General features: G+C 40.1%; 1 protein-coding gene across 1 annotated transcript in view; it reads right to left on the minus strand.

Moving 5' to 3' along the window:
- Positions 1–27,181, minus strand: part of abcc8 (ATP-binding cassette, sub-family C (CFTR/MRP), member 8) — a 97,181-nt gene that overhangs the window by 64,261 nt on the left and 5,739 nt on the right. Inside the window, exons 2-6 of the mRNA XM_057836461.1 lie at positions 26,464–26,918; positions 17,241–17,382; positions 17,056–17,177; positions 10,062–10,228; positions 5,576–5,818 (exon numbers count right to left, since the gene is read on the minus strand). Coding sequence (XP_057692444.1) covers positions 5,576–5,818; positions 10,062–10,228; positions 17,056–17,177; positions 17,241–17,382; positions 26,464–26,611 — 822 coding nt within the window. The 5' untranslated portion in view covers positions 26,612–26,918. The remainder of the gene's footprint in view (positions 1–5,575; positions 5,819–10,061; positions 10,229–17,055; positions 17,178–17,240; positions 17,383–26,463; positions 26,919–27,181) is intronic.

The raw sequence follows: 27,181 nt of genomic DNA on the forward strand, positions 1-27,181 counted from the left end.
AACCATCACTCCAATTAAGGTTTCGTCAGACTAAATCAGCAACATTAATTACATGATTTAGAAAATTAATCATATTTGTTTTTAAAAGTATCTTTGTCATGGCAGTTTTTCAATTGAATTGTAACCTAGAATTGAAACTTTATATTTTTTGTTTCAGCACAGTAATAATGATATAACGTAATAAAGTGTATAGTATACACTTTAGCTTTAGCATAATAGCGAATCTAAATGATTAAACTGCAAGTAAGTAACGATACGCTTTCTCACTTAAATTCATATATTGTGGGGGTAGGACCGCAGTGGTTTAATATTCCATGATGTTTGATCCACGAAAACACAGAGTAAAGCAGCGACTTCTTCCTCGTCATCGTTCTCCCATCATTAGCTCTAATGCTATTAGCATTAGGCTAGTTAGCTATCGCTGGCAGGTAAGACTTACGGCAATTACGTTGACGAACGTCGTTTTTCCCGAATACTGGAGGCCGACCAGGGTCAGCTCCATCTTCCTTCCAAAATAAAGACTTGAACCAGTCTAAAAGCCGGTTTATTAGTACCAGCATCTTGGGAAGTCGGTGGTGCTTCGCCTCTTCCCTCCCTGTCAGATGTTTGGTTGGTTACCACAGATTATGTAGTAGTCATTTTATATCTGGTAAGATGCATTTAATATATATTTAGAAGGTTTTGGGGTGACAACTACAATTAAGATCATTGCTAGGCTAATTGCCGACAACATACACGTATGTATGTAGTGAGAGTGCTATCGCTAAACCATATAAACATTAAAAGCCCTAACTCCATTGACAAACGACATGAAATACATTAGACTTTACAGTGGATGTTAGCAGTAACAAAAGATTTTGAATTGAAAATTTCGTAACTCACCTTTCCAAGCACAAGATAGATTCCTGCCGAATTTTCGTGGACGAGGACCTGTTTCACCCAACCAGCAACGAAGTATTTATAAGCCTCCAAGCTCTTAAAGTTTTTCAAACTTTCGTGAGAATAGGCTGATTTTGTGTGGACAAGATAGTTGTACATATGAGGGTAGCTAGCAGCGGGTCGAAAAACATCGATTTAGGCATCAAATATGGATCTGGCGAATGGATAAACTGAAGCTTTTCCACATAACGCCTTTTATGCAACGCATCAAGTGAGTTTACGGCATCCGAAAGCACCGGGTCTTCCATGAAATGCATTATAAATTGCTCGATCAATTGAGACCATTGATAATACAGACACAAAATGACAGACAAGGGGGCGGAACCATACAGCGAGCACGTGATTTTGTGACGTCGGTGGGTAGGGTCTATAGGTGTCCGATACATTTCGAATGGGAGGGCACAGCCTGTGGCATAGGTTTGCATCGTAACGGTAGGGACATACGTAACACTAGCAACATGACCCTACCATGATTAAGTGAATTATTTTCATTATATTCAGATTTCCATGTATCCGTTTTCACTTGCTGAATATGCCAATTTTTCCCATTCAAACCAGTCGTGTTTTCGTCAACGATGACTATAACGAAAATACAGTGCCCTCCATAATTTTTGGCACCCCTGGTTAAGATGTGTTTTTTAGCTTCTAATAATTATTTTTTTTTAATTCAAATAATATGGGACCTAAATGGAAAAAAGAGAAAAATCCAACCTTCAATACAAGTGCATTTATTCAGAGGGGGAAAAAATCCCACATAAAGAAAAAATTATTTGACATCAAATAATGTGTGTCACAATTATTAGCACCCCTGGTGTTAATATTTTGTACAACCGCCTTTTGCCAACAAAAAAAGGTCTGGGGACTGAGATAGCCATGGGAGAAGCTTGATTTTGTGTCCTTTTTGAATGAATGCATTTTATTCTGTCCTCAGGTGGTTTGGGCTATGTCAAGTTCAAAAATAGACCCTTAGGTAGACATTTGTAAAATTACCCAAAAATAAGGAGAGAAGACACTCAGTTTTCTTGGCCAAGGAGAGCAAAGAGGGACTAGACAGAGAAATGCTAGATTACGCTGTATAGTCACCAAAATTGATCTAAGGAAAAAACCCTCCATGCTCTTTTTATTAGGGGTTTGTCCTAACACAGAAGGGTGCCCTGGCTCACGCGCATCACCGCTAAGGTTTTTGTTTGTTGCCCACCTCCGTTTTGCAAAGCCGTTGACAAAAATGATTTTTGTTGTTGCAACGTGTATCAGTCGCGACAGCTTGAGATCCGGTCCAGACAGCTTGGGGGTCCGGAACCGGACCGAAGTCCGCGGTTCCGTGACCTCTGATTTAGTGGTACAAGCTAATTTCCTTAACGCAAATATCGCACATCTGCAACTTATACATGGAAAATATGATTTTCTCATGAAGTTTGGTGGGCGCGGCTTATAGCCAAGTGCGCCTTATAGTAGAAAAATGACTAGTTTATCTGAGAATGTTTTTTTGTTGGTTATAAGGTCCGCGTTAGCGAAACTGTGCGCTATTCTGGTGTGAGTATTTTTTTACTTTGTGCACGTCAGCAAGTGCGTCAAAACAACAGCTTGGCTTCAAAGCGCCCATCGGCAAGGATCTTTGGAAAACAGCTGTACTGCGACGGCCGAGTTCTCTTGGGAAATCTTTCATTTACTGCTTGCATGCGCCGAGAAAACGGACACGTCCCAAATGAAGACGTGTCTCAACTACAGACCATGCAAAAATGTGCCTTAAATGATATAGACAGTATATTAGGGGTGTGACATTACAGTCCAGTATATCGAAATGGTGATGTATCGCAATACTTTGTATCCTAAAAGGTTATCGGTATGCTGCCGCCAAGAATCGATGTATCGTTTTAAAAAGGTGTCACTGTTCAGAAAAAGAAGAAAAAGGAACCAACTGTAGCCGCCAATATATTCCAATAGAATAGTGTTTGTGTTAACTCATTGGCTGCCCTTGACGGCGATAGACGTCCAATCCATTTCGACTGGGAGGGTCTAAGAAAGATAGAGTACAGTGATCCCTCGTTTTTCGCGGTTAATGGGGACCAGAACCCGCCGCGATAAGTAAAAAAGCGCAAAGTAGCAGATATCAGATTTAGCATTGGAAAGATTATATATTTATATATTAGGGCTGTCAAAATTATCGCGTTAACGGGTGGTAATTAATTTTTTAAATTAATCACGTTAAAATATTTGACGCAATTAACGCACATGCTCCGCTCAAAAAGATTAAAATGACAGAACCTAATTGTGTTTTTTGGATGGATTTTACCATGTGGCATTTTTTCTTGTCATGTGGCAAAATTGATTTTTCTATGTGGCATTTATTTTTTTTTGCCAGGTGGCAAAATGTATTTTGACTCTTGGAATTTTTTTTGATGCGTGGGAAAATGGATTTTGCCATGTGGCTTTTTTTTTTTTTTTTTTTTTTTTTGCCATGTGGCTTTTTTTTTTTTTTTTTGCAATGTGGCAAAATGGATTTTGACATTTGGAATTTTTTTTGACGTGTGGGAAAATGGATTTTGCCATGTGGCTTTTTTTCCTGCCATGTGGCATTTTTTTTTGCCATGTGGCAAAATGGATTTTGCCATGTGGCATTAAAAAAAAAATTTTTTTTGCCATGTGACAAAAAGTATTTTGACATGTGGCTTTTTTTGCCATGTGGCAAAATTGATTTTGCTATGTGGCTTTTTTTTTTGCCATGTGGCAAGATGTATTTTGACATTTGGAATTTTTTTGATGTGTGGGAAAATGGATTTTGCCATGTGGCTTTTTTTTTTGTTTTTTTTTTGTTTTTGCTATGTGGCTTTTTTGTTGCCATGTGGCATTTTTTTGCCACGTGGCAAAATGGATTTTGCCATGTGGCATTTTTTTTTTTGCCATGTGACAAAATATATTTTGACAGGTGGCATTTCTTTGGGATGTGGCAAAATGGATTTTGTTTTGTGGCTTGTGTTGTTTTGTGGTTTTATTTTGTTTTGTTTTGGGTTTTTTTGGTATGTGGCATTTTTTGGGGGGTATATGGAATTTTTGCAGGCCATGCGTCCATGCCATTAAGGGCTATGCATGTCCTAATTTTGCCACATGGCAAAAAAATAATAATAATATTAATGCCACATAGCAAAATCCATTTTGCAGCATGGCAAAAAAAATGCCACATGGCAAAATCAATTTTGCCGCATAGCAAAGAAAATGCCACATCGCAAAAAAAAAAAAAAAAGAAAAATGCCACATGGCAAAATCCATTATGCCCCATGGCAAAAAATATGCCACATGGCAAAAAAAAATTGCCACATGGCAAAATCCATTTTGCAACATGGCAAAAAAATGCCTCATGACAAAGAAAAATTCCACATGGCAAATTCCATTTTGCAACATGGCAAAAAAATGCCACATGGCAAAATCAATTTTGCCACAAGGCAAAAAAAATCCTACATGGCAAAAAAAAATTGCCACATGGCAAAATCCATTTTGCAACATGGCAAAAAAATGCTACGTTTCAAAGAAAAATGCCACATGGCAAAATCCATTATGCCCCATGGCAAAAAATATGCCACATGGCAAAAAAAAATTGCCACATGGCAAAATCCATTTTGCAACATGGCAAAAAAATGCCTCATGACAAAGAAAAATTCCACATGGCAAATTCCATTTTGCAACATGGCAAAAAAATGCCACATGGCAAAATCAATTTTGCCACAAGGCAAAAAAAATCCTACATGGCAAAAAAAAATTGCCACATGGCAAAATCCATTTTGCAACATGGCAAAAAAATGCTACGTTTCAAAGAAAAATGCCACATGGCAAAATCCATTTTGTAACATGGCAAAAAAAAAATGCCACATGGCAAAATCAATTTTGCTACATGACAAAAAATGCCACATGGCAAAATCAATTTTGCCACATGGCAAAAAAATATCCTACATGGCAAAAAAAAAATTGCCACATGGCAAAATCCATTTTGCAACATGGCAAAAAAAAATGCTACGTTTCAAAGAAAAATGCCACAAGGCAAAATCCATTTTGCAACATGGCAGGAAAAAAATTGCCACGTGGCAAAACAAAAAATCCCACATAGCCAATACCACTTTTGGTTCTCGCTGTCTCTCGTTTGGGGGGCATTTCCTATAGGTCATAGGTCATTCATAGGTCATTTCCTGTTTATTTTAGGGCATTTACAGCTCACTTCCTGTTGATTCTGAGTCATTTCCTAGTCATTTGGGGACATAACTTCCTGTTCAGCAACCCAAAATCAACAGGAAATGATCTGTAAATGCTCCCCAAACCAACAGAAAGTGACCAACAATCAATATATTGGATACTGCAGAATGACTTTCTGACCCATCACTAAAACTAGACAAAATTAATTTTGTTTTCGTCAACAAAAACTAGACAAAAACACATTATGAAATATGACTAAGACTAAATAAGTATGATCGTCCAGAAGACTTAAGACAAAGACGAAAATTAAAAGAGCTGCCAAAAACAACACTGTTCTACAGCGAAGTTGTTTCCCACTATAACGCCCACAGGGGTCACCGTGTCGCCCAGTTCACAGTCGAACGGGAAAGGCGCGGAAAGTTCCGACCCCGCCGAGCGAAGGCTAAGCGCTGACCTTCTGCTCCTGGAAAGCTTTGCGGAGCTTCTCGTAGTTGGTGAGGGCCCTCATGGCGATGGGCAGCTTCCCGATGACTTTGAGGTCGATGGGTCGCCGGTGAGCCGAGGTGATGAAGGTGTTCATCCACCAGTAGGTGGCTTTGGACAGCAGGTTGACGAAGGGCTGGAGAAAACGCACGCCCAGATCCTGCAGGTCCTCGGGGGGCTTGACTTCGGTGGGCTTGGCGAAACACATGTAGCGCTAGGAGAAAAAAGGACAATTAGCTTAGCTGTTTACTGAGGTTGGAATTTATTATCTGCTTTAAAATGAAGGATTCAAACTGGCTTTTTGAATGGAAGAGTGAACTCACAAGTGAATTATATAATATGGTATTAAGGTCGCTACGCTTTATAGGGGGCTAAGCGTGATGGGAGCGTGGCTTTCTCAGATGTTTACCCAAAGGAAAAACAATCAGCAGATGAGGTAGATTCAGCTCAGGGGTTAGCAAAAGCAAATAGACTGAGCTGTACGCAGGGCGAGAAAAAAATGGGAGGAAAAATTCCAAAAGGAAGACTTGAAACAGTTGTGTATTATCAATATAGCTATGTACATTTTATTAAATTTATTTTAGTAAATATATATATATATATACAAAAAAATATAATTGTACCTAATAAAATGTAAAATTTTTTCCATTATTTTATATATATATATATATATATACTGTATATGTTCATGTATTTTCTTTTTGTATTAGTTTTTTCTTTGTTTTTAATTGCATTACTAATTTTATAATTTTTAAAATATTATTTTATTTATTTATTTTATTTTTATATTATTTTTCTTAATTTTAATTATTTTAATTTTAATAGCATTGCATTAATTGCATCATTGCAACATTAATTTTAATTAATTTTTTTTTAAACAAAAATGTCTTTTTAATTGTTTTGTTTAATTGATTTATATTTTTACTTACATTTTTTTTTTTTTTTTTTATCATTATAATGACTTTTTCTGTTTGAGGAAGTGGCCTAAGCATGCCGCAAAATCATGAACAATTGACCAATAATGAACAGGAAGTAACCTGAAAGGAATAGAAAATGACTGAATTTCAACAGAAAGTGACCCAGAAAAGCCTCAAAATGAAGAGGAAGTTATCCAAAATCAAATGGAAGTGACCCAGAATGAACAGGAAGTGACAAAAAAAAAAAAAGATGCAGAAATGCCTTAAAATAACCACATAGTGACCTAGAAATGCCCGAAAATCAAATCAAAGTGACACAAAATGGACAGGAAGTGACACAAAATAAAAAAGTGACCCTGAAATACCCTAAAACAACCAGGAAGTTACCCAGTAATGCCCCAAAATGAACGGGAAGTGACCCAAAATGATAAGGATTTGACACAAATTAAACAGGAAGTGACACAAAAGTAAACACTAAAATAACTCGGAAGTTACCCAGAAATACCCAAAAAATGAACAGGAAGTGACACAAAATGGTCAGGAAGTGTCATAAATGCACAAGTGATCCAGAAGTACCCGAAAATAACTAGGAAGTTACCCAGATATGCCCCAAAACGAAAAGGAAGTGACACAAAATGAACAGGAAATGACAAAAAAAAAAAAAAAATAAGATGCAGGAATGCCTTAAAATAACCACAGTGACCTAGAAATGCCCGAAAATCAAATCAAAGTGACACAAAATGGACAGGAAGTGACACAAAATAAAAAAGTGACCCAAAATTCCCTAAAATAACTAGGAAGTTACCCAGTAATGCCCCAAAACGAAAAGGAAGTGACCCAAAATGATAAGGATTTGACACAAATTAAACAGAAAGTGACACAAACACAAAAGTGACCCAGAAATACCCTAAAATAACTCGGAAGTTACCCAGAAATACCCAAAAAGTGAGCAGGAAGTGACACAAATGGACAGGAAGTGTCATAAATACACAAGTGATCCAGAACTACCCGAAAATAACTAGGAAGTTACACAGAAATGCCCCAAAACGAAAAGGAAGTGACCCAAAATGGACAGGAAGTGACCCAGATATAACCTGAAATAACCAGGAAGTGACTGAGAAATGCCCTAAAATGAACAGTAACTGACACAAAATGAAATGGAAGTGACACAAAATGAACAGGAACTGACTAAGAATGCGTGAAGCAACTCAAAAACACCAGGAAGTCACACAAATACAGAACTGACCCAGAAATGGCCTTCAATAACTAGAAGGTGACCCAGAAATGCCCAAAAATAAACAGGAAGTGACACAAAAAGGACAGAAAGTGACACAAATAAACAAATAAAATACCCTAAAAAAAAACAGGAAGTTACCCAGAAATTACCCAAAATGAACGGGAAGTGACCCAAAATGAACAGGATGACACAAAATAACCAAGAGACCCAGAAATACGCTAAAATAACCAGGAAGTTACCCAGAAATGCCCCAAAATGAACAGGAAGTGACACAAAATAAACAGGATGTGACACAAAATAACCATGAGACCCAGAAATACCCTTAAATAACCAAGAAGTTACCTAGAAATGCCCCAAAACGAACAGGAAGTGCCGTAAAATGGACAGGAAGTGACACAAAATAAAAAAGTGACCCAGAAATACGCTAAAATCACCAGGAATTTACCCAGAAATGCCCCAAAATGAACAGGAAGTGACACAAAATAGACAGGAAGTGACACAAATAAACATGTGATCCAGAAATACCCTAAAAAAGAAATCAGAAAGTTACCCAGAAATGCCCCCAAACAAACAGGAAGTGACACAAACTGGTCAGGGAGTGACACAAAACAAAAAAAGTGACCCAGAAATACTCTAAAATCACCAGGAATTTAACCAGAAATGCCCCAAAAAGAACAGGAAGTGACACAAAATGGACAGGAAGTGACACAAAATTAGGGAAAAAAAAAAAAAAATGACCCAGAAGTACCCTAAAATAATCAGGGAGTTACCCAGAAATTTCCCAAAATGAACAGAAAGTGACCTAAAATGAATAGGAAGTGACCCAGAAATGCGCCATAATGAACAGGAAATAACACAAAATAAACAAGTGACCCAAAAATTCCCTAAAATAACTAAGACGTTACCCAGACATGCTCCAAAATGAACAGGAAGTGACACAAAATGGACAGAAGGTGACCCAAATAAACACGTGAGGCAGAAAATACCCTATAATAACCAAGAGGTTACCCAGAAATGCCCCAAAATGAACAGGAAGTGACACAAAATGAAAAGGAAGTGACACAAAATAACCAGGAAGTTACCCAGAAATGCCCCAAAATAAACAGGAAGTGACACAAAATGGACAGGAAGTGACAAAAATAAAAAAGGGATCCACAAATACCCTAATATCATAAGGAAGTTACCCAGAAATGCCCCAAAATAAACAGGAAGTGACACAATATGGACTGGAAGTGACAAAAATAAAAAGTGATCCACAAATACCCTAAAATAACAAGGAAGTTACCCAGAAATGCCCCAAAATGAACAGGAAGTGACACATAATGAAAAGGAAGTGACCCGAAATAACCAGGAAGTTACCCAGGAACTCCCCAAAATAAACAGGAAGTGACACAAAATGGACAGGAAGTGACAAAAATAAAAAAGTGATTCACAAATACCCTAAAATAACAAGGAAGTTACCCAGAAATGCCCCAAAATGAACAGGAAGTGACCCGAAATAACCAGGAAGTTACCCAGAAATCCCCCAAAATAAACAGGAAGTGACACAAAATGGACAGGAAGCGACAAAAATGAAAAATTGATCCACAAATACCCTAAAATAACAAGGAAGTTACCCAGAAATGCCCCAAAATGAACAGGAAGTGACCCGAAATAACCAGGAAGTTACCCAGAAATGCCCCAAAATAAAAAGGAAGTGACACAAAATGGACAGGAAGCAACAAAAATAAAAAATTGATCCACAAATACCCTAAAATAACAAGGAAGTTACCCAGAAATGCCCCAAAATGAACAGGAAGTGACCCGAATTAACCAGAAAGTTACCCAGAAATGCCCCAAAATAAACAGGAAGTGATACAAAATGGACAGGAAGTGACACAAAAAAACACGTGACACAGAAATACCCTAAAATAACAAGGAAGTTACCCAGAAATGCCCCAAAATGAACAGGACGTGACCCGAAATAACCAGGAAGATACCCAGAAATGCCCCAAAATAAACAGGAAGTGATACAAAATGGACAGGAAGTGACGGAAAAGGAACAGGAACTGACTAAGAAATGTCCAAAATTAACAGAAAGCGAATCAAAATCAACAGGAAGTGACACAAAATAAACAATTGACCCAGAAATGCCCTCAAATAACTAGGTAGTGACCCAGAAATGAACTGGAAGTGGCTATAGTAAAGAAGAAGTAACCCGAAATGAATAAGAAGTGACCTAGAAATGTCCCAAAATGAAAAAATTCAACTTTCATTCATATAGAAATAAACTTGGAGATCAACGGCACTGAAGGAGGACTCACCCTGCCCAGGATGACATTGATCTCCACGGCCAGCAGGAGTCCGTAGAGCAGCACCAGCAAGCACGTGATGCAGTAGCGCAGCTGCCCGGGGCCGATACCGTGCTGCGTGTATTTGGCGAACTTGACGGTCTTCATGATGAAGGCCAAAAGCCAGTAGATCAGGAGGGCTGCGCGAGGACACAAAACGCACGTTACGCATCATCGGGTTTGAAGATATTGACCAATTTCCGAATGGAAAAATGTAACCCTGAACTGCTACTCTCGACCTACCGGCAATAAAATGACGCCCTCTTAGCTAATTACAATTCATTAAGGACGGACGATGCAGATTTTAGTCATTAATTCTCTCCGGAAAACGTTATCTTGCAAGCTTTGCGGCACGGATATTAGCGCGCTCGCTAATATCTGTGTTGGGAATAGGAAAACAACCAAGAAAAGCCGCTCAAGCGCATTTGCTAAATGAAAGATGATTCACGTCCGCGGGGAGCGATGTAATATTGTGTTTGCGGTCTCATCTCGGGGCGGCGGAGCGTTCGGATGGAGACAGACGCATTACAAAATTGGTTCCCTCGTTGGCGCAATCGGATTATTGTGGCGCGCGTACGAGCTAACATGTTGTTCAGCGGGAAGGTCAAAGATTTATTTTAGAAACGTAGATAGATAGATAGATAGATAGATAGATAGATAGATAGATAGATAGATAGATAGATAGATAGATAGATAGATAGATAGATAGATAGATAGATAGATAGATAGATAGATAGATAGATAGATAGATAGATAGATAGATAGATAGATAGATAGATAGATAGATAGATAGATAGATAGATAGATAGATAGATAATGCTGTATCTCGGTAGGTAGGTATATGACAGTCAGTCGGTGTGTTAGGTAGGTAGGTAGGCATATGTCGGTCGGTATATGTCAGTCCTTCGGTTGGTAGGTATATGTCGGTAGGTATATGTCAGTCCTATACTCGGTAAGTATACAGTGCCTTGCAAAAGTATTCGGCCCCCTTGAACCTTGCAACCTTTCGCCACATTTCAGGCTTCAAACATAAAGATATAAAATTTTAATTTTTTGTCAAGAATCAACAACAAGTGGGACACAATCGTGAAGTGGAACAACATTTATTGGATAATTTCAACTTTTTTAACAAATAAAAAACTGAAAAGTGGGGCGTGCAATATTATTCGCCCCCCTTGCGTTAATACTTTGTAGCGCCACCTTTTGCTCCAATTACAGCTGCAAGTCGCTTGGGGTATGTTTCTATCAGTTTTGCACATCGAGAGACTGACATTCTTGCTCATTCTTCCTTGCAAAACAGCTCGAGCTCAGTGAGGTTGGATGGAGAGTGTTTGTGAACAGCAGTCTTCAGCTCTTTCCACAGATTCTCCATTGGATTCAGGTCTGGACTTTGACTTGGCCATTCTAACACCTGGATATGTTTATTTTTGAACCATTCCATTGTAGATTTGGCTTTATGTTTTGGATCATTGTCCTGTTGGAAAATAAATCTTCATCCCAGTCTCAGGTCTACTGGTGCTACTTGTGATACCAACAGGTTTTCTTCCAGAATGTTCCTATATTTGGCTGCATCCATCTTCCCGTCAATTTTAACCATCTTCCCTGTCCCTGCTGAAGAAAAGCAGGCCCAAACCATGATGCTGCCACCACCATGTTTGACATTGGGGATGGTGTGTTCAGGGTGATGAGCTGTGTTGCTTTTACGCCAAACATATCGTTTTGCATTGTGGCCAAAAAGTTCAATTTTGGTTTCATCTGACGAGAGCACCTTCTTCCACATGTTTGGTGTGTCTCCCAGGTGGCTTGTGGCAAACTTTAAAGGAGACTTTTTATGGATATCTTTGAGAAATGGCTTTCTTCTTGCCACTCTTCCATAAAGGCCAGATTTGTGCAGTGTACGACTGATTGTTGTCCTATGGACAGACTCTCCCACCTCAGCTGTAGATCTCTGCAGTTCATCCAGAGTGATCATGGGCCTCTTGGCTGCATCTCTGATCAGTTTTCTCCTTGTTTGAGAAGAAAGTTTGGAAGGACGGCCGGGTCTTGGTAGATTTGCAGTGGTCTGATGCTCCTTCCATTTCAATATGATGGCTTGCACAGTGCTCCTTGAGATGTTTAAAGCTTGGGAAATCTTTTTGTATCCAAATCCAGCTTTAAACTTCTCCACAACAGTATCTCGGACCTGCCTGGTGTGTTCCTTGATTTTCATAATGCTCTCTGCACTTTAAACAGAACCCTGAGACTATCACAGAGCAGGTGCATTTATACGGAGACTTGATTACACACAGGTTCTATTTATCATCATCGGTCATTTAGGACAACATTGGATCATTCAGAGATCCTCACTGAACTTCTGGAGTGAGTTTGCTGCACTGAAAGAAAAGGGGCCGAATAATATTGCACGCCCCACTTTTCAGTTTTTTATTTGTTAAAAAAGTTGAAATTATCCAATAAATGTTGTTCCACTTCACGATTGTGTCCCACTTGTTGTTGATTCTTGACAAAAAAATTAATTTTCATATCTTTATGTTTGAAGCCTGAAATGTGGCGAAACAAGGGGGCCGAATACTTTTGCAAGGTACTGTATGTAGGTCGGTCGGTAGGTATATGTCGGTTGGTAGATAGGTACATAGATAGGTAGATATATGTCGGTTGATGGGTAGGTAGGCATATGATGGTCAGTAGGTATATGTCGGTCAGTTGGTAGGTAGGTAGGCATATGTCAGTAGGCAGGTAGGTAGGTAGGTAGGTAGGTAGGTAGGTAGGTAGGTAGGTAGGTAGGTAGGTAGGTAGGTAGGTAGGTAGGTAGGTAGGTAGGTAGGTAGGTAGGTAGGTAGGTAGGCAGGCATATGTCGGTCAGTGGGTAGGTAGGCATACTGTATATAGGTAGGTAGCTAAGCATATGTCGGTTGGTGGGTAGGTAGGTATATGCCAGCCGGAAGTTAGGCATATGTCAGTCGGTAGGTAGTCATTTGTCGGTTAGTCGGCAGGCATATGTCGGTCGGTCAGTCAGTAGGTATATGTTGGTCAGTCGGTCGCTAGGTAGGTATATATGTTGTTCGGTAGGTAGATAGGTAGGTATTTGACAGTCGGTTAGTAAGTAGGTACGTAGATAGGTAGATATACGGTATGTCGATCGGTGCGTAGGTAGGCATATGATGGTCGGTAGGTATATGTCAGCAGATATCGGTTGGTAGGTACTTGTATATGTCGGTCGGTAGGTAGGTAAGCACATGTCGGTTGGTGGGTAGGTGGGCATATGTCAGTCGGTAGGTAGTCATATGTCGGTCAGTTGGTAGGCATATGTCGGTCGGTCAGTCAGTAGGTATATGTCGGTCGGTCGGTAGTTAGGTATATACTGTATGTTGTTCGGTAGGTAGGTAAGTAGGTAGGTAGGCAGGCAGGCAGGTAGACATATGTTTTCGGTCAGTAGGTAGGTTAGTAGATAGGTAGATATATGTCGGTCGGTGCGTAGGCAGGCATATGATGGTCGGTAGGTAGGCATATATCGGTTGGTAGGAAAATGTCAGGAGATATCGGTTGATAGGTACTAGTATATGTTGGTCGGTAGGTAGGTAAGCATATGTCGGTCGGTAGTTAGGCATATACTGTACAGGGTGACCCAAAAAAAAAGTTTACACTCAGTTGACTGCTTGTTTAAAAGCCATTGAAACATATCTAAATAGGTTGTCATGCCTACGTGATTCATTAAGGTCACTCAATGCAGCTGGTAATCTCTCGTCTCTACAATTCCCATGCTTCTGCTGAAAATGAAGAAAACTTTAGCTGTACCTGAATTGCTGCGTGCCGGTCTGACACCTACTGAGATTGCAGCAAATCTGAGAATATCCAGATGTGCAGTCTACAAAGTTAAAAAGAAGCTGAAAGATACTGGAACAGCCTCACGAAAACCTTGGTCTGGAAAACCCGATCTGAGCGGACCAAAAAGTTGATTGACAAGGTGGTATGTGGCCACCCCAGAGTCCAGATCTCAATCCCCTGGATTATAGCATATGGGCAACTGTGGAGGACAGAAGCCACAAACTTCTGTGGCAGCCTTGGAGAGGTCCATTATTAGATCTTGGGAAAAGATGACAGCATCCTACATAAAGAAGACCTGTCAAGCGTTCCGCAGGCGCCTGGAGGCTGTTATGACACTTAAGGGAGGACACATTGAAAAATAGAGTGTACTGTACATGTTCTTTACAATAATGTATAATTTGTGATTAAATTCTAATTCTAAACTGAATAAACATGGCATTTAAATTGTATTATGGCAGTGTAAACTTTTTTTTGGGTCACCCTGTATGTTGTTCGATAGGTAGGTAGGTAGGTAGGTAGGTAGGTAGGTAGGTAGGTAGGTAGGTAGGTAGGTAGGTAGGTAGGTAGGTAGGTAGGTAGGTAGGTAGGTAGGTAAGGTAGGTAGGTAGGTAGGTAGGTAGGTAGGTAGGTAGGTAGGTAGGTAGGTAGGTAGGTAGGTAGGTAGGTAGGTAGGTAGGTAGGTAGGTAGGTAGGTAGGTAGGTAGGTAGGTAGGTAGGTATATGACGGTCAGTCGGTAGGTTCGGTTGGTCGGTCGGCTGGTAGGTAGGTTTATGTTTGTTCGTCAGTCGGTAGGTAGGTAGGTAGGTACAGTATATGATGGTCGGTCGGTCGGTGGATTAGGTAGAAAGGTAGGTAGGTAGATATATGTTGTCAGTAAGTAGGTGGGTTAGTAGGTAGGTAGGTATATGACGGTTAGTCGGTAGGTTCGGTTGGTCAGTCGGTCGGTAGTTAGTCAGTTCTCTGCAGTGGAAGTGAGACTGAGCCTTTCAAGGTGGCAACTGGGGTCAAACAAGGATGTATAATTGCCCCTACCCTGTTTTCCGTCTTCATTGCAGCCATTCTCCACCTAATTAGTAACAGCCTACCCCCTGGAGTCCAGATCATTTACAGAACAGATGGCAAGCTTTTCAATCTTAACCGTTTCAAGGCCAAGACGAAGATCTCCAATACCTCTATTGTGGAACTGCAATACGCAGATGACAATGCCATCGTCGCCCACAAAGAGAAAGATCTCCAGACCATACTTGATGCTTTTGCTAGAGCATACAAGCTCCTAGGAATGGCCATAAATGTTAAAAAGACCAAGGTGCTCTATCAGCCTCAACGAGATTCCACCATAACCCCGCCAACAATAATGATCGACAACACAGTCCTTGAAAATGTGGACCAGTTTTCCTACCTGGGCAGCCACCTCTCCTCGAGCGCAGACATTGACTCTGAGGTACACCATCGAATTTACTGTGCCGGAGGAGCGTTTGCAAAGCTCCGAAGAAGGGTCTTTGAAAATCCTGACCTGCTGGCAAGGACAAAAATCCTTGTCTACAAGGCTGTTATCATGCCTACACTTCTATACGGAGCAGAGACATGGACCACTTACAGCAGGCACGTAAAAGCTCTGGAGTCCTACCACCAGAGGTGCCTACGTAAAATCCTGCACATCACGTGGAACCAGAAGCGCACAAATGTCAGGGTACTCGAGGAGGCAAACATAGACAGCATTAGCACCACCGTCATTAAACATCAACTCAGATGGACCGGCCATGTTGTCCGAATGCCAGACACGCGGCTGCCCAAACAGGTCCTTTATTCAGAGCTGCTGACAGGCCAGAGAGCTCCTGGAGGGCAGAAGAAGCGCTACAAGGATAACATAAGAAACTGCCTCAAGCAGTTCAACATCAACAGCGCTTGCTGGGAAGACCTTGCCCAAAATAGGTCTGCATGGAGAGACAGTCTATGCAAAGGAGCCACATTCCATGAACTTAATCTCCGCCGGGCTGCCACAGTCAAAAGACAGCGCAGGAAGGAGAGGAAAACTGCCACCCATGAGGCCACATCATATTCCACCCCCAGTAACACATACCCATGCCCACACTGCACGAAAGTCTGTGGTTCTAGAATTGGACTTTTCAGCCATCTGAGGACCCACAAATAACACTTCCCCCCCAGGTGGACTATCATACTCGATTACGAGTGATCGCCGATGATGAGGTAGGCAGCTAGGTAGGGAGGAAGGGAGGGAGGGAGGGCAGTAGATAGAGAGGAAAGTAGGTAGGTAGGTAGGTAGGTAGGTAGGTAGGTAGGTAGGTAGGTAGGTAGGTAGGTAGGTAGGTAGGTAGGTAGGTAGGTAGGTAGGTAGGTAGGTAGGTAGGTAGGTATATGACGGTCAGTCGGTAGGTTCGGTTGGTCGGTAGGTTTATGTTGGTTCGTCAGTCGGTAAGTAGGTAGGTAGGTACAGTATATGATGGTCGGTCGGTCGGTGGATTAGGTAGGAAGGTAGGTAGATATATGTTGTCGGTAAGACAGTAGGTAGGTAGGTAGGTAGGTACAGTATATGATGGTCGGTCGGTCGGTCGGTCGGTCGGTCGGTGGATTAGGTAGAAAGGTAGGTAGGTAGATATATGTTGTCAGTAAGTAGGTAGGTTAGTAGGTATGTAGGTATATGACGGTTAGTCGGTAGGTTCGGTTGGTCAGTCGGTCGGTAGTTAGGTAGGTATATGTCGGTTCGTCGGGGTCAGTCGGTAGGTAAGTAGGTAGGCAGCTAGGTAGGGAGGAAGGGAGGGAGGGAGGGCAGTAGATAGAGAGGAAAGTATGTGGGTAGGTAGGTAGGTAGGTAGGTAGGTAGGTAGGTAGGTAGGTAGGTAGGTAGGTAGGTAGGTAGGTAGGTAGGTAGGTAGGTAGGTAGGTAGGTAGGTAGGTAGGTAGGTAGGTAGGTAAGTAGGTAGGTACAGTATATGATGGTTGGTCGGTCGGTGGATTAGGTAGAAAGGTTGGGCAGATGTGGCTAAAAGGTAATTAAAAAAGACACCAATGAAAAGATTAATAAGAAAAATAAGATTTCTGGAGTTCAGGTTTTGTGGCTCATAAACGATTAAAACCCAGTACCAAGCAATGATCAAGTGTACTGTCGGTGCACGATGCCTTTACCTAATAGTAATTTGGGGAAATTGGAGGTCTCGATATTATGGTAGTAGATGATGGAGGTGATGCCGGCCATGAAAGCCAGACCCGCCGGCATGTACAGGTGAAGGTGGTAGGATCGGCTGAACCTGCCAACACGAGACATAAAATGAGAAACCGGCTCACGTCCGAAAACGGAGACGCCGACGTACCCGTCGGAGACCACGCCTTCGGCGATTTCGCAGACCAGGATGAAGAGCAGCACGAAGGTGAGTAGCCAGCGCAGGTCGTGCCCGGGAAAGTGGAGCCACGTACTGTGATGGATGTGGACTTTGGAGCTCTGACTTCCCCAACCTCAGCAAAAATACAAACAATCTTACTTAGTTAGGAATCCTACGCTGCCAATCTATATATCGTTTAAAAAGAAAAGGAAGCAACAGGTTCCTATCAACTAGTATAGTGTCTATGTTAGCACATTGGCCGCTATTGACGGCGCTAGATGTCCAATCTATCTAGTGCCACCGTTGGCAACGAAACTTGAGCATTGATAGCGCGTCTTCCCCAGTTTTGGCGGCATTCATGTGTCATGTGTTAATTTTTTGGACATTTACAGGTCACTTCTTGGTGATTTGGGGTCACTTCCGGTACATTTTGGTGCATTCCAGGGTCACTTTATGTACATTTTGATCAGTTTCTGGTTTATTTAGAACATTTCCGGGTCACTTCCTGTTCATTCGTCAATTCCTGTTGATATTGGGGCATTTACAGGTCACTTCCTGTTACTTTTGGGGTCACTTTCTGTACATTTTAGGTCGTTTTCTGTTATTTTTGGAGCATTCTGAAGTCACTTCCTGTACGTTTTAGACTATTTCCAGTGGATTCTAGGACATTTCTGGGTCACTTACTGTTAATTTATGGTACTTTTAGTCAGTTTCTGCTGATTTTGGTTACATTTTTGAACATTCTGGGGTAACTTTTGGCATATTTTTTGTTGTTGTTATTTTTGGAGCATTGTGGCGTTGCTTCCTGTACATTTCGGACCATTTTCAGTGGATTTCAGGGCATGTGTGGGTCACTTCCTGTATATTTTGATCATATCCTTTTGATGTTAGGCCATTTTCTGGTTTTCTTCCTGTTCACTCGTCAATTCCCGTGGATTATGGGACGTTTGAGGGTCACTTTCTGTTGATTTCAGGTCAGTTTTTGATGATTTTTGGGGCATTCCAGGGTCACTTCCTGTACATTATGGGTCATTTTCTGTTAATTTGGGGAATTATGGAGTCACTTTCTGTACATTTTAGACCATTTTCTGTGGTTTTAGGTAGGGTTGTTCCAATCATGTTTTTTTGCTCCCGATCCGATCCTGATTTTTTTTAGTTTGAGTATCTGCCGATCCCGATATTTCCCGATCCGATTGCTTTTTTTTCTGCTCCAGATTCAATTCCAATCATTCTCGATAATTTTCCCCGATCATATACATTTTGGCAATGCATTGAGGAAAAAATGAATAAAACTCGGACGATATATATACATTCAACATACAGTACATAAGTACTGTATTTGTTTATTATGACAATATATCCTCAAGATGGCATTTACATTATTAACATTCTTTCTGTGAGAGGGATCCACGGATAGAAAGACTTGTAATTCTTGAAGGATAAATGTGACTTTGTATAATGTGACTAAATATTGCCATCTAGTGTATTTGTTGAGCTTTCAGTAAATGATATTGTAGCCATTTAACTTCTGCCCAAATGCATGATGGGAAGCGCAACCATGACTGTGCGTTGCGGTACCAATTGATTTTTCTTCTCTGCGTTGGGAAATAACATGGAGTGTTAAGAAAAAGATCACCTTTCTTTCCCACATTGCTTCCCACGATTAGGGATTGTAAGGCTTTAGCCATTTAAAAAAAGGCCCCAAAGGCTGCCAAAATTCACTCTACTCATTTTATGCTGCCTTTTAGCTCTATATGCTGTATGGGTAAAACGGCGCCATTATAGCTTGAACGTGACAATGCGTGAGTGGGTCATGCAGCGCATGCATTATTCATTCATTCATTTTCCATGGCGCTTTTTCCTCACGAGGGTCGCGGAGGTGCTGGAGCCTATCCCAGCTAACTATGGGCAGTAGGCAGGGGACACAGCCAATCACAGGGCACAAGGAGACATACAACCATTCACGCACACACTCATACCTACGGACAATTTAGAGTGTTCAATCAGCCTACCATGCATGTTTTTGGGATGTGGGAGGAACCCGGAGTCCCCGGAGGAAACCCACGCAGGCACGGGGAGAACATGCAAACTCCACACAGGATGGCCGAAGCCCGGGATCGAACCCTAGATCACAGAACTGTGAGGCAGACGTGCTAACCACTCAGCCACCGTGCCGCCGCGCATGTATTAATTGCGTTAAATATTGTAACGTGATAAATGTAAAAAAAATATTAATTCTCGCCGTTAACGCGATAAATTTGATAACCCTACCTTAAGCTTAAACTAAATACTCTGGAAGAGTGTAACACATTATGTCTGTAACATTAGAAAACGATTTAATTAAAAATATTATATAACTTATATTAAAAAAGGGGATGTCCGATATTTTTTTGCCGATTCCGATACTTTGAAAATGACGTGATCGGACTCGATCGGGACATCTCTACTTCCTGTATATTCTGTTTAGACCATTTCCAGGACACTTCATGTTCATAAATCACTTCCTGTTGATCTTGGGGCATTTACGGGGTTACTTCTGGTTGCTTTGGGGTCACTCTCTTTCCATTTTGAGACATTTTGGGTCACTTCCTGTCCAGTAACCCAAAATCAACAGGAAGTGACCTTTAAATGCCACAAAAAAACAACAGGAAGTGTTCAGGTAATTATCAGGGTTTGATTGATTAAAGGTTTGCTTGGTTGATTGATTGAATATTTGCTTGTGCTCATATATACCATAAATAATACATATTGCCATATTTTTCTTACTTATATAACCAGTAAACGATTATTGCTTGCTATACCAGGTTGTAGTATAATGCTCAAGTGTTACAAAGAGTAAAAGAGGGTCGGGATGACAACTACAGTGCCTTGCAAAAGTATCCGGCCCCCTTGAACCTTGCAACCTTTCGCCACATTTCAGGCTTCAAACATAAAGATATGAAATTTAAGTTTTTTTGTCAAGAATCAACAACAAGTGGGACACAATCGTGAAGTGGAACAAAATTTATTGGATAATTTCAACTTTTTTAACAAATAAAAAACTGAAAAGTGGGGCATGCAATATTATTCGGCCCCCTTGCGTTAATACTTTGTAGCGCCACATTTTGCTCCAATTACAGCTGCAAGTCGCCCTTGGGTATGTTTCTATCAGTTTTGCACATCGAGAGACTGACATTCTTGCCCATTCTTCCTTGCAAAACAGCTCGAGCTCAGTGAGGTTGGATGGAGAGTGTTTGTGAACAGCAGTCTTCAGCTCTTTCCACAGATTCTCCATTGGATTCAGGTCTGGACTTTGACTTGGCCATTCTAACACCTGGATACGTTTATTTTGGAACCATTCCATTGTAGATTTGGCTTTATGTTTTGGATCATTGTCCTGTTGGAAGATAAATCTCCGTCCCAGTCTCAGGTCTTGTGCAGATACCAACAGGTTTTCTTCCAGAATGTTCCTGTATTTGGCTGCATCCATCTTCCCGTCAATTTTAACCATCTTCCCCGTCCCTGCTGAAGAAAAGCAGGCCCAAACCATGATGCTGCCACCACCATGTTTGACAGTGGGGATGGTGTGTTCAGGGTGATGAGCTGTGTTGCTTTTACGCCAAACATATCGTTTTGCCTTGTGGCCAAAAAGTTCAATTTTGGTTTCATCTGACCAGAGCACCTTCTTCCACATGTTTGGTGTGTCTCCCAGGTGGCTTGTGGCAAACTTTAAACGAGACTTTTTATGGATATCTTTGAGAAATGGCTTTCTTCTTGCCACTCTTCCATAAAGGCCAGATTTGTGCAGTGTACGACTGATTGTTGTACTATGGACAGACTCTCCCACCTCAGCTGTAGATCTCTGCAGTTCATCCAGAGTGATCATGGGCCTCTTGGCTGCATCTCTGATCAGTTTTCTCCTTGTTTGAGAAGAAAGTTTGGAAGGACGGCCGGGTCTTGGTAGATTTGCAGTGGTCTGATGCTCCTTCCATTTCAATATGATGGCTTGCACAGTGCTCCTTGAGATGTTTAAAGCTTGGGAAATCTTTTTGTATCCAAATCCGGCTTTAAACTTCTCCACAATAGTATCTCGGACCTGCCTGGTGTGTTCCTTGGTTTTCATAATGCGCTCTGCACTTTAAACAGAACCCTGAGACTATCACAGAGCAGGTGCATTTATACGGAGACTTGATTACACACAGGTGGATTCTATTTATCATCATCGGTCATTTAGGACAACATTGGATCATTCAGAGATCCTCACTGAACTTCTGGAGTGAGTTTGCTGCACGGAAAGTAAAGGGGCCGAATAATATTGCACGCCCCACTTTTCAGTTTTTTATTTGTTAAAAAAGTTGAAATTATCCAATAAATGTTGTTCTACTTCACGATTGTGTCCCACTTGTTGTTGATTCTTGACAAAAAAACTTAAATTTCATATCTTTATGTTTGAAGCCTGAAATGTGGCGAAAGGTTGCAAGATTCAAGGGGGCCGAATACTTTTGCAAGGCACTGTATTTTGCCTCATGGCCGCACCATTGCTAACTAGACCTTCCGAGGCATCTTCAGCACCTGGCGTCTGGATTTTCGTCTAGACCTCCGAGGATAATTTTCCATCCAAGGACATCTTCCATGGCCGCAGCGTTGCATAACTGAAGTGTCTGGATTATTTTGACTGTTTACATGATTGTTTACATAAGCTCTTGCCTCCACATGTGTATTCACTTAGTTCCACCTACATGCACACACATATCCAATCGAAAACCACATGGGTGTCTCCAGCTTGCTCCCCCTCCCTTAGGACGGCATCCATCTTTGTTTAGGACAAACCCCTAAATAAAATACCAAGGAGGATTTTTTTCCTTTAGATCAATTTTGGTGACTCACGAGTCACATTTTGTTCTCCTTGGCCAAGAAAACTGAGTGTCTTCTCTCCTTATTTTTGGGTAATTTTACAATGTCTACCTAAGGATCTATTTTTGAACTTGACAGGAAGTGACCTAGGAATGCCCCAAAATCAATAGGAAGTGCACGAAAATGAACAGTAATTGGCTTGAAATGCCCCAAAATCAACAGGAACTCACGTGGAAAAGCACTAAAACCAACAGGATGTGACATCCAACGAGTTAAATAAGTCACCACGCCATGGGTTGATAAATTCAAATGTATTTTTACAAGTAATTCAATCCGTAGTGACAAAGATAACATACAAAATCCTCTAAAAAGTGAATCTGCAATTCATTAAGCATTAATGCAACTTTAATTGGCTTAATGTTTCACTTTAAGTGAATGGAAGCGCATCACGCCGACTACAAATGTGAAGTAAATCAGTTGTTAAATTAGAAAATGTAGCTGAAGGCCGCACTTTCTTTTTACGCTACCGAGCTGTGTTTTCGCTCGTGTTTTTCAGGCCCCGGGGGACCATTAAGCACAACGCTATTACCTTGAGGAAACTGACAGAAATCTTTTTCAACAAGACTCCTATTTATACACTACAAACAGCATTCAAGAACTGCGTTCTTGACTTACTTTTACAAACTGCAAGGCCAGCAAGGAGGCAGATAACACCATTTCGCAGGCCATAAACATTGAATCCGACTAATTATCTTCCAATTTTCTGACATTGGAAGCTTCCAGTGCAATCACATTTGACGCATAAAGTATAACAGTGTCAAAGCGGTTACAGAGCGCGAGTGATAAATTGCTCATGGTTGGCTGCCTTCTCAAATGGACGCGCAAGCAGTTACACACTCATCTTTACGATTGATGAATGGGTCACCACACACGTGGGTGGGGAGTTCATTTTCTATCCATATTCCGACACAGGTCATCTCTTTTTTTTTTTTTTTAGAAAGGAAAAAAAAAAAATTAAAACAGTCCCCGGATTACAGGGCGAGGTGCAGAGTATGTTGCATCTGTTACTTCAGCCCTCCCAGTTGAAATGGATTGAATGTCTTGTGTTGCCATGGCACTGAAAGATGAGTATTAAATGCCAGTCATTCAAGTTTGAATGAATTAGACGGCCATCATTGTCAGTGGAAGAAAATGAGTTCATTGTTGTAATGGATTTGTTATTTATTTATTATTATTATAATAATTTTTGAGTGGTAATCATGTGTATATACAGTATATACAGTATTTGTATGTATTTTTAAATTATTTTTTAAATTAAAAAATAGTATAAAAATATTTTATTTTTTTATTTACAATAAAAAATAAATATTATTATTGTTATTATTGGTTTGAAGAGTCTATTTTTTTTTTTTTTTTTTAATGTATTTTTTAAAGCAGAAACAGTATTTTCTATAATTTTTTTTTAAAGCAGAAACAGTATTTTCTATAATTGTGTATTTTATTAAAAAAATAAAAATACAAAAATATAAAAGGAAAAAACGAAATATTCTCCTTTTGTTTCTTATTCAATTTTTTAAATAATGTCTTTTTTTTTCTAAACATGGATATTTTTGGATTTCTGTCATCCAACGGGAATCGTTGTGAACCAACAAAAATGGGGGGACAGTAAATGTTTTTAAATTTAAAAACAGAGGGAAAAAAATTTTGTATTTATTTTTTTTTATTTCATTAAAAAGGTGGGGGGGACTGTAAATATTTTTAAAGTTAAAAACAGGGAAAAAACCTTTGTTTTCATTTTTTTAAATTTCATTTCTTAATTTTTTTTTTTTTTCTAAACAGAAACCATATTTTCTTATATTGAGTTGTAAACAATTAAAAAAAAAATGGGAAAGGGGGACTAAATATTTCATTTCTTAATTAAAAAACGAAGAGAACATATTTTTAATTATTTTATTTTATTGATTATTTTACAGTGATATAAAAAAGTATCTGAACTTTTTGGAATTTCTTCCATTTCTTCATAAAATCCCCATCAAATCTGATCTTTATCAACATCACACAGATGAAAAAACAGTGTCTGCTTTAACTAAAACCACCCAAACATTTAGAGGCTTTCATATTTTAATGAGGATAGTATGCAAAAAATAAGACAGAAGGGGGAAAAATAAGTAAGTGAACCATCACATCTAATATTTTGTGACCCCCTCTTTGGCAGCAATAACTTCAACCAGACGCTTCCTGTAGCTGCAGATCAGTCTGGCACATTCTTCTCTACAAAACTTCTGTAGCTCAGTCAGATTCTTGGGATGTCTGACATGAATTGCTGACTTTAGGTCATGCCACACTATCTCAATGGGGTTCAAGTCTGAACTTTGACTTGGCCACTCCAGAACGTGTATTTTGTACTTCTTAAACCATTCTGAAGTTGATTTACTTGTGTTTTGGATCATTGTCTTGTTGCAGCATCCATCCTCTTTTTAGCTTCAACTGTCTGACAGATGGCCTGCAAAACGTTTGAATTCATTCTTCCATTAATGATCGCAAGTTGTCCAGGCCCTGAGGCAGCAAAACAGCCCCAAATCATGATGCTCCCTCTACCGTGCTTTTAAAAATTTATTATTTATTTATTTATTTTCCCTTCAGGCATGACAAATCCAAACAACCATACCGCATTTATATGTGTTTACAATTAATTCAACCCGAAAAGAAAAGGGCAGACGGGAGAAACCGAAGCTTATTGAATCCCGCCCCCAGCTTCACGTTGAGGATGAGGTGTTGATGTTCCATTTTTGCTCCACACATGATGTTGCGTGTTATTCTCAAACAATTCAACCTTGGTTATATCAGTCCACAAAATATTTTGCCAAAACTTCTGTGGGGTGTCAGGTGCCTTTTTGCAAACATTAAACGAGCAACGTTTTTTTTTTTTTTTTTTTTTTTTTTTTTTTTTTTAGACATCAGTGGCTTCCTCTGTGGTGTCCTCCCATGAACACCATTCTTGGTCATAGTTTTACATATAGTTGAATTGTGCACGTATAGATATTGGACTGTGCCAGTGATTTGTGTAAGTCTTTAGCAGACACTCGAGGGTTCTTTTTTACCTTTCTGAGTATTCTGCGCTGAACTCTCAGCGTCATCTTTAGTGGACGGCCACTCCTTGCAACAGGGCCAAACTCTCCATTTGTAGACAACTTCTCTGACTGTAGATTGATGAACATCCGGACTTTTAGAGATGGTTTTCTATCCTTTTCCCTGCTCTATACAAATCAATAATCATTGTTCGCAGTTCTTCAGCTTTTTTGACTGAGCCATTTATGAACATCAGACAATGCTTCTCAAGACAATTCTTACCAGCTGTGTGTTTTATAGTGGGCAGGGCAGCTTTAAACCACTCATCAGTGATTGGGCACACACCTAACTTAAAATGTTTGGTAAAAATTGATTTCAATTGTTCTTTGAGTCTCCTTAGGCAGAGGGTTCACAAACTTATTTTACCCCCTTCTGTCATCGTTTGCATGCTATCCTCATTAAAATATGAAAACCTATCAATGTTTTGGTGGTTTTAGTTAGAGCAGACACTTATTTTACATCTGTGTGATTTTGACAAAGATCAGATCGCATTTGATGGCAATTCTATGCAGGAATGTGAGAAATTCCAAAAGGTTCAGATACTTTTTTCATACCACTGTATATTAAAAAAAAAATACATAAAAAAAAAAAACAGCAACCTGATGTATTTTATTGAATTGTAAACAAACCAAAAAGGGGAAAAAAACTGTTAATATTTCATGTCTTAATTTTTTTTTAAAAGAAGGGGGTTTTTTTGTTTTTGTTTTTATTTCATTTTTTAAAGCAGAAACCATGATCTTTTTTTTTATTGAGTTGTAAACAAACATAGAGGAAAAGAACTGTAAATATTTTTTTAATTGGAAAAAAAAAAAAAGGAAGAAAATGTAAATTCTTTTTTTTTTTTATTGTATAATTGGAAAACTGGAAATATTTCATTTAAAAGACTGAAACAAATATTTTGTTTTTATTTCTTTTTTTTTTTTTATCTATTTTTTTAAGCAGAAACCGTATTGTCTTTTATTAATTGAGTTGTAAACAAATAGAAAAAAACTTGTTTCTTAATTAAAAACAAAAACGATAAGGAAATTTTTTTTTTTTTTTTTAAAGAACTAATAAAACTGTTAAAGTACTCGAAATTCCGTCACCTTTCAAAAATTTGAATAGAATTTTACATAAGCGAGAAACACAAAATTTATTGAAGTTTAGCGGGCCGCACAAAAGGATGCGGCGGGCCAAATCTGGCCCACGGAGCCTTGATTTTGACACCACTGACTTGGTCCTATGAATGAAGACAAAAGAAAGGAGAACTCACCGATGAAGAGGATGGGGAAGGTGATGAAAAGGAGGAAGACGTGGGGCACCAAGTTGAGCGCGTCCAGGAAGCAGCCATTGTTAAGAACGCCCCCGTCCACGTTGTAGGCCGCCGAGTTATTCTCGCTCCCGCAGAACGCCAAGGACATGCTGGAGAGGGAGGGGGACTTGCCCAGATTTTTTTTTTTAAATAAGCCGCATGGGAGAGAGCGAGGAAAGGGGAAAAAATCCCACTCTGACCTCCTTGGGCAGAATTATTTGGACGGGTCAGAGACGATCAACGGCGGGAAGCTCTCCTCCTTCGCAATGTTCGGCGGCAGCGACAAACATCTGCATCCCGTCGGCCCGCCGGCGCGCGCATCCTTCCAAAAGTCGAGCCGGGCCGGGGAATGCGTCGCCGGCATGCCGCGGTGCTTGCACCTGCTATTCCCGGCGAGCTTTGCCTACTGGAGCGACCTTGGGAAAGACAGAGTGAGAGAGAGAGAGCGAGATGAATATGAGGGAGGGTTGGGAAAGAGAAGATAGGAGGGGGTGGGAAGGAGGAGGGACGCTGTCGCTAAGCACGTCAAAATACACAGGAGTCCCGAAATATACAATTAACCTTTGCGTTGTGTTAGCTTTCTGCTACTTTCCCCAGTATTCGGGTCGTTTATGACCCGTGTTTTAAATTTGCATAGAATACAGTGACCCCTCAATTATCGCTGTTATGGGGAGCAGTT

This window comes from Corythoichthys intestinalis, chromosome 5 (genome assembly GCF_030265065.1).
Source record: "Corythoichthys intestinalis isolate RoL2023-P3 chromosome 5, ASM3026506v1, whole genome shotgun sequence".
In the NCBI taxonomy this organism is placed as follows: Eukaryota; Metazoa; Chordata; class Actinopteri; order Syngnathiformes; family Syngnathidae; genus Corythoichthys; species Corythoichthys intestinalis.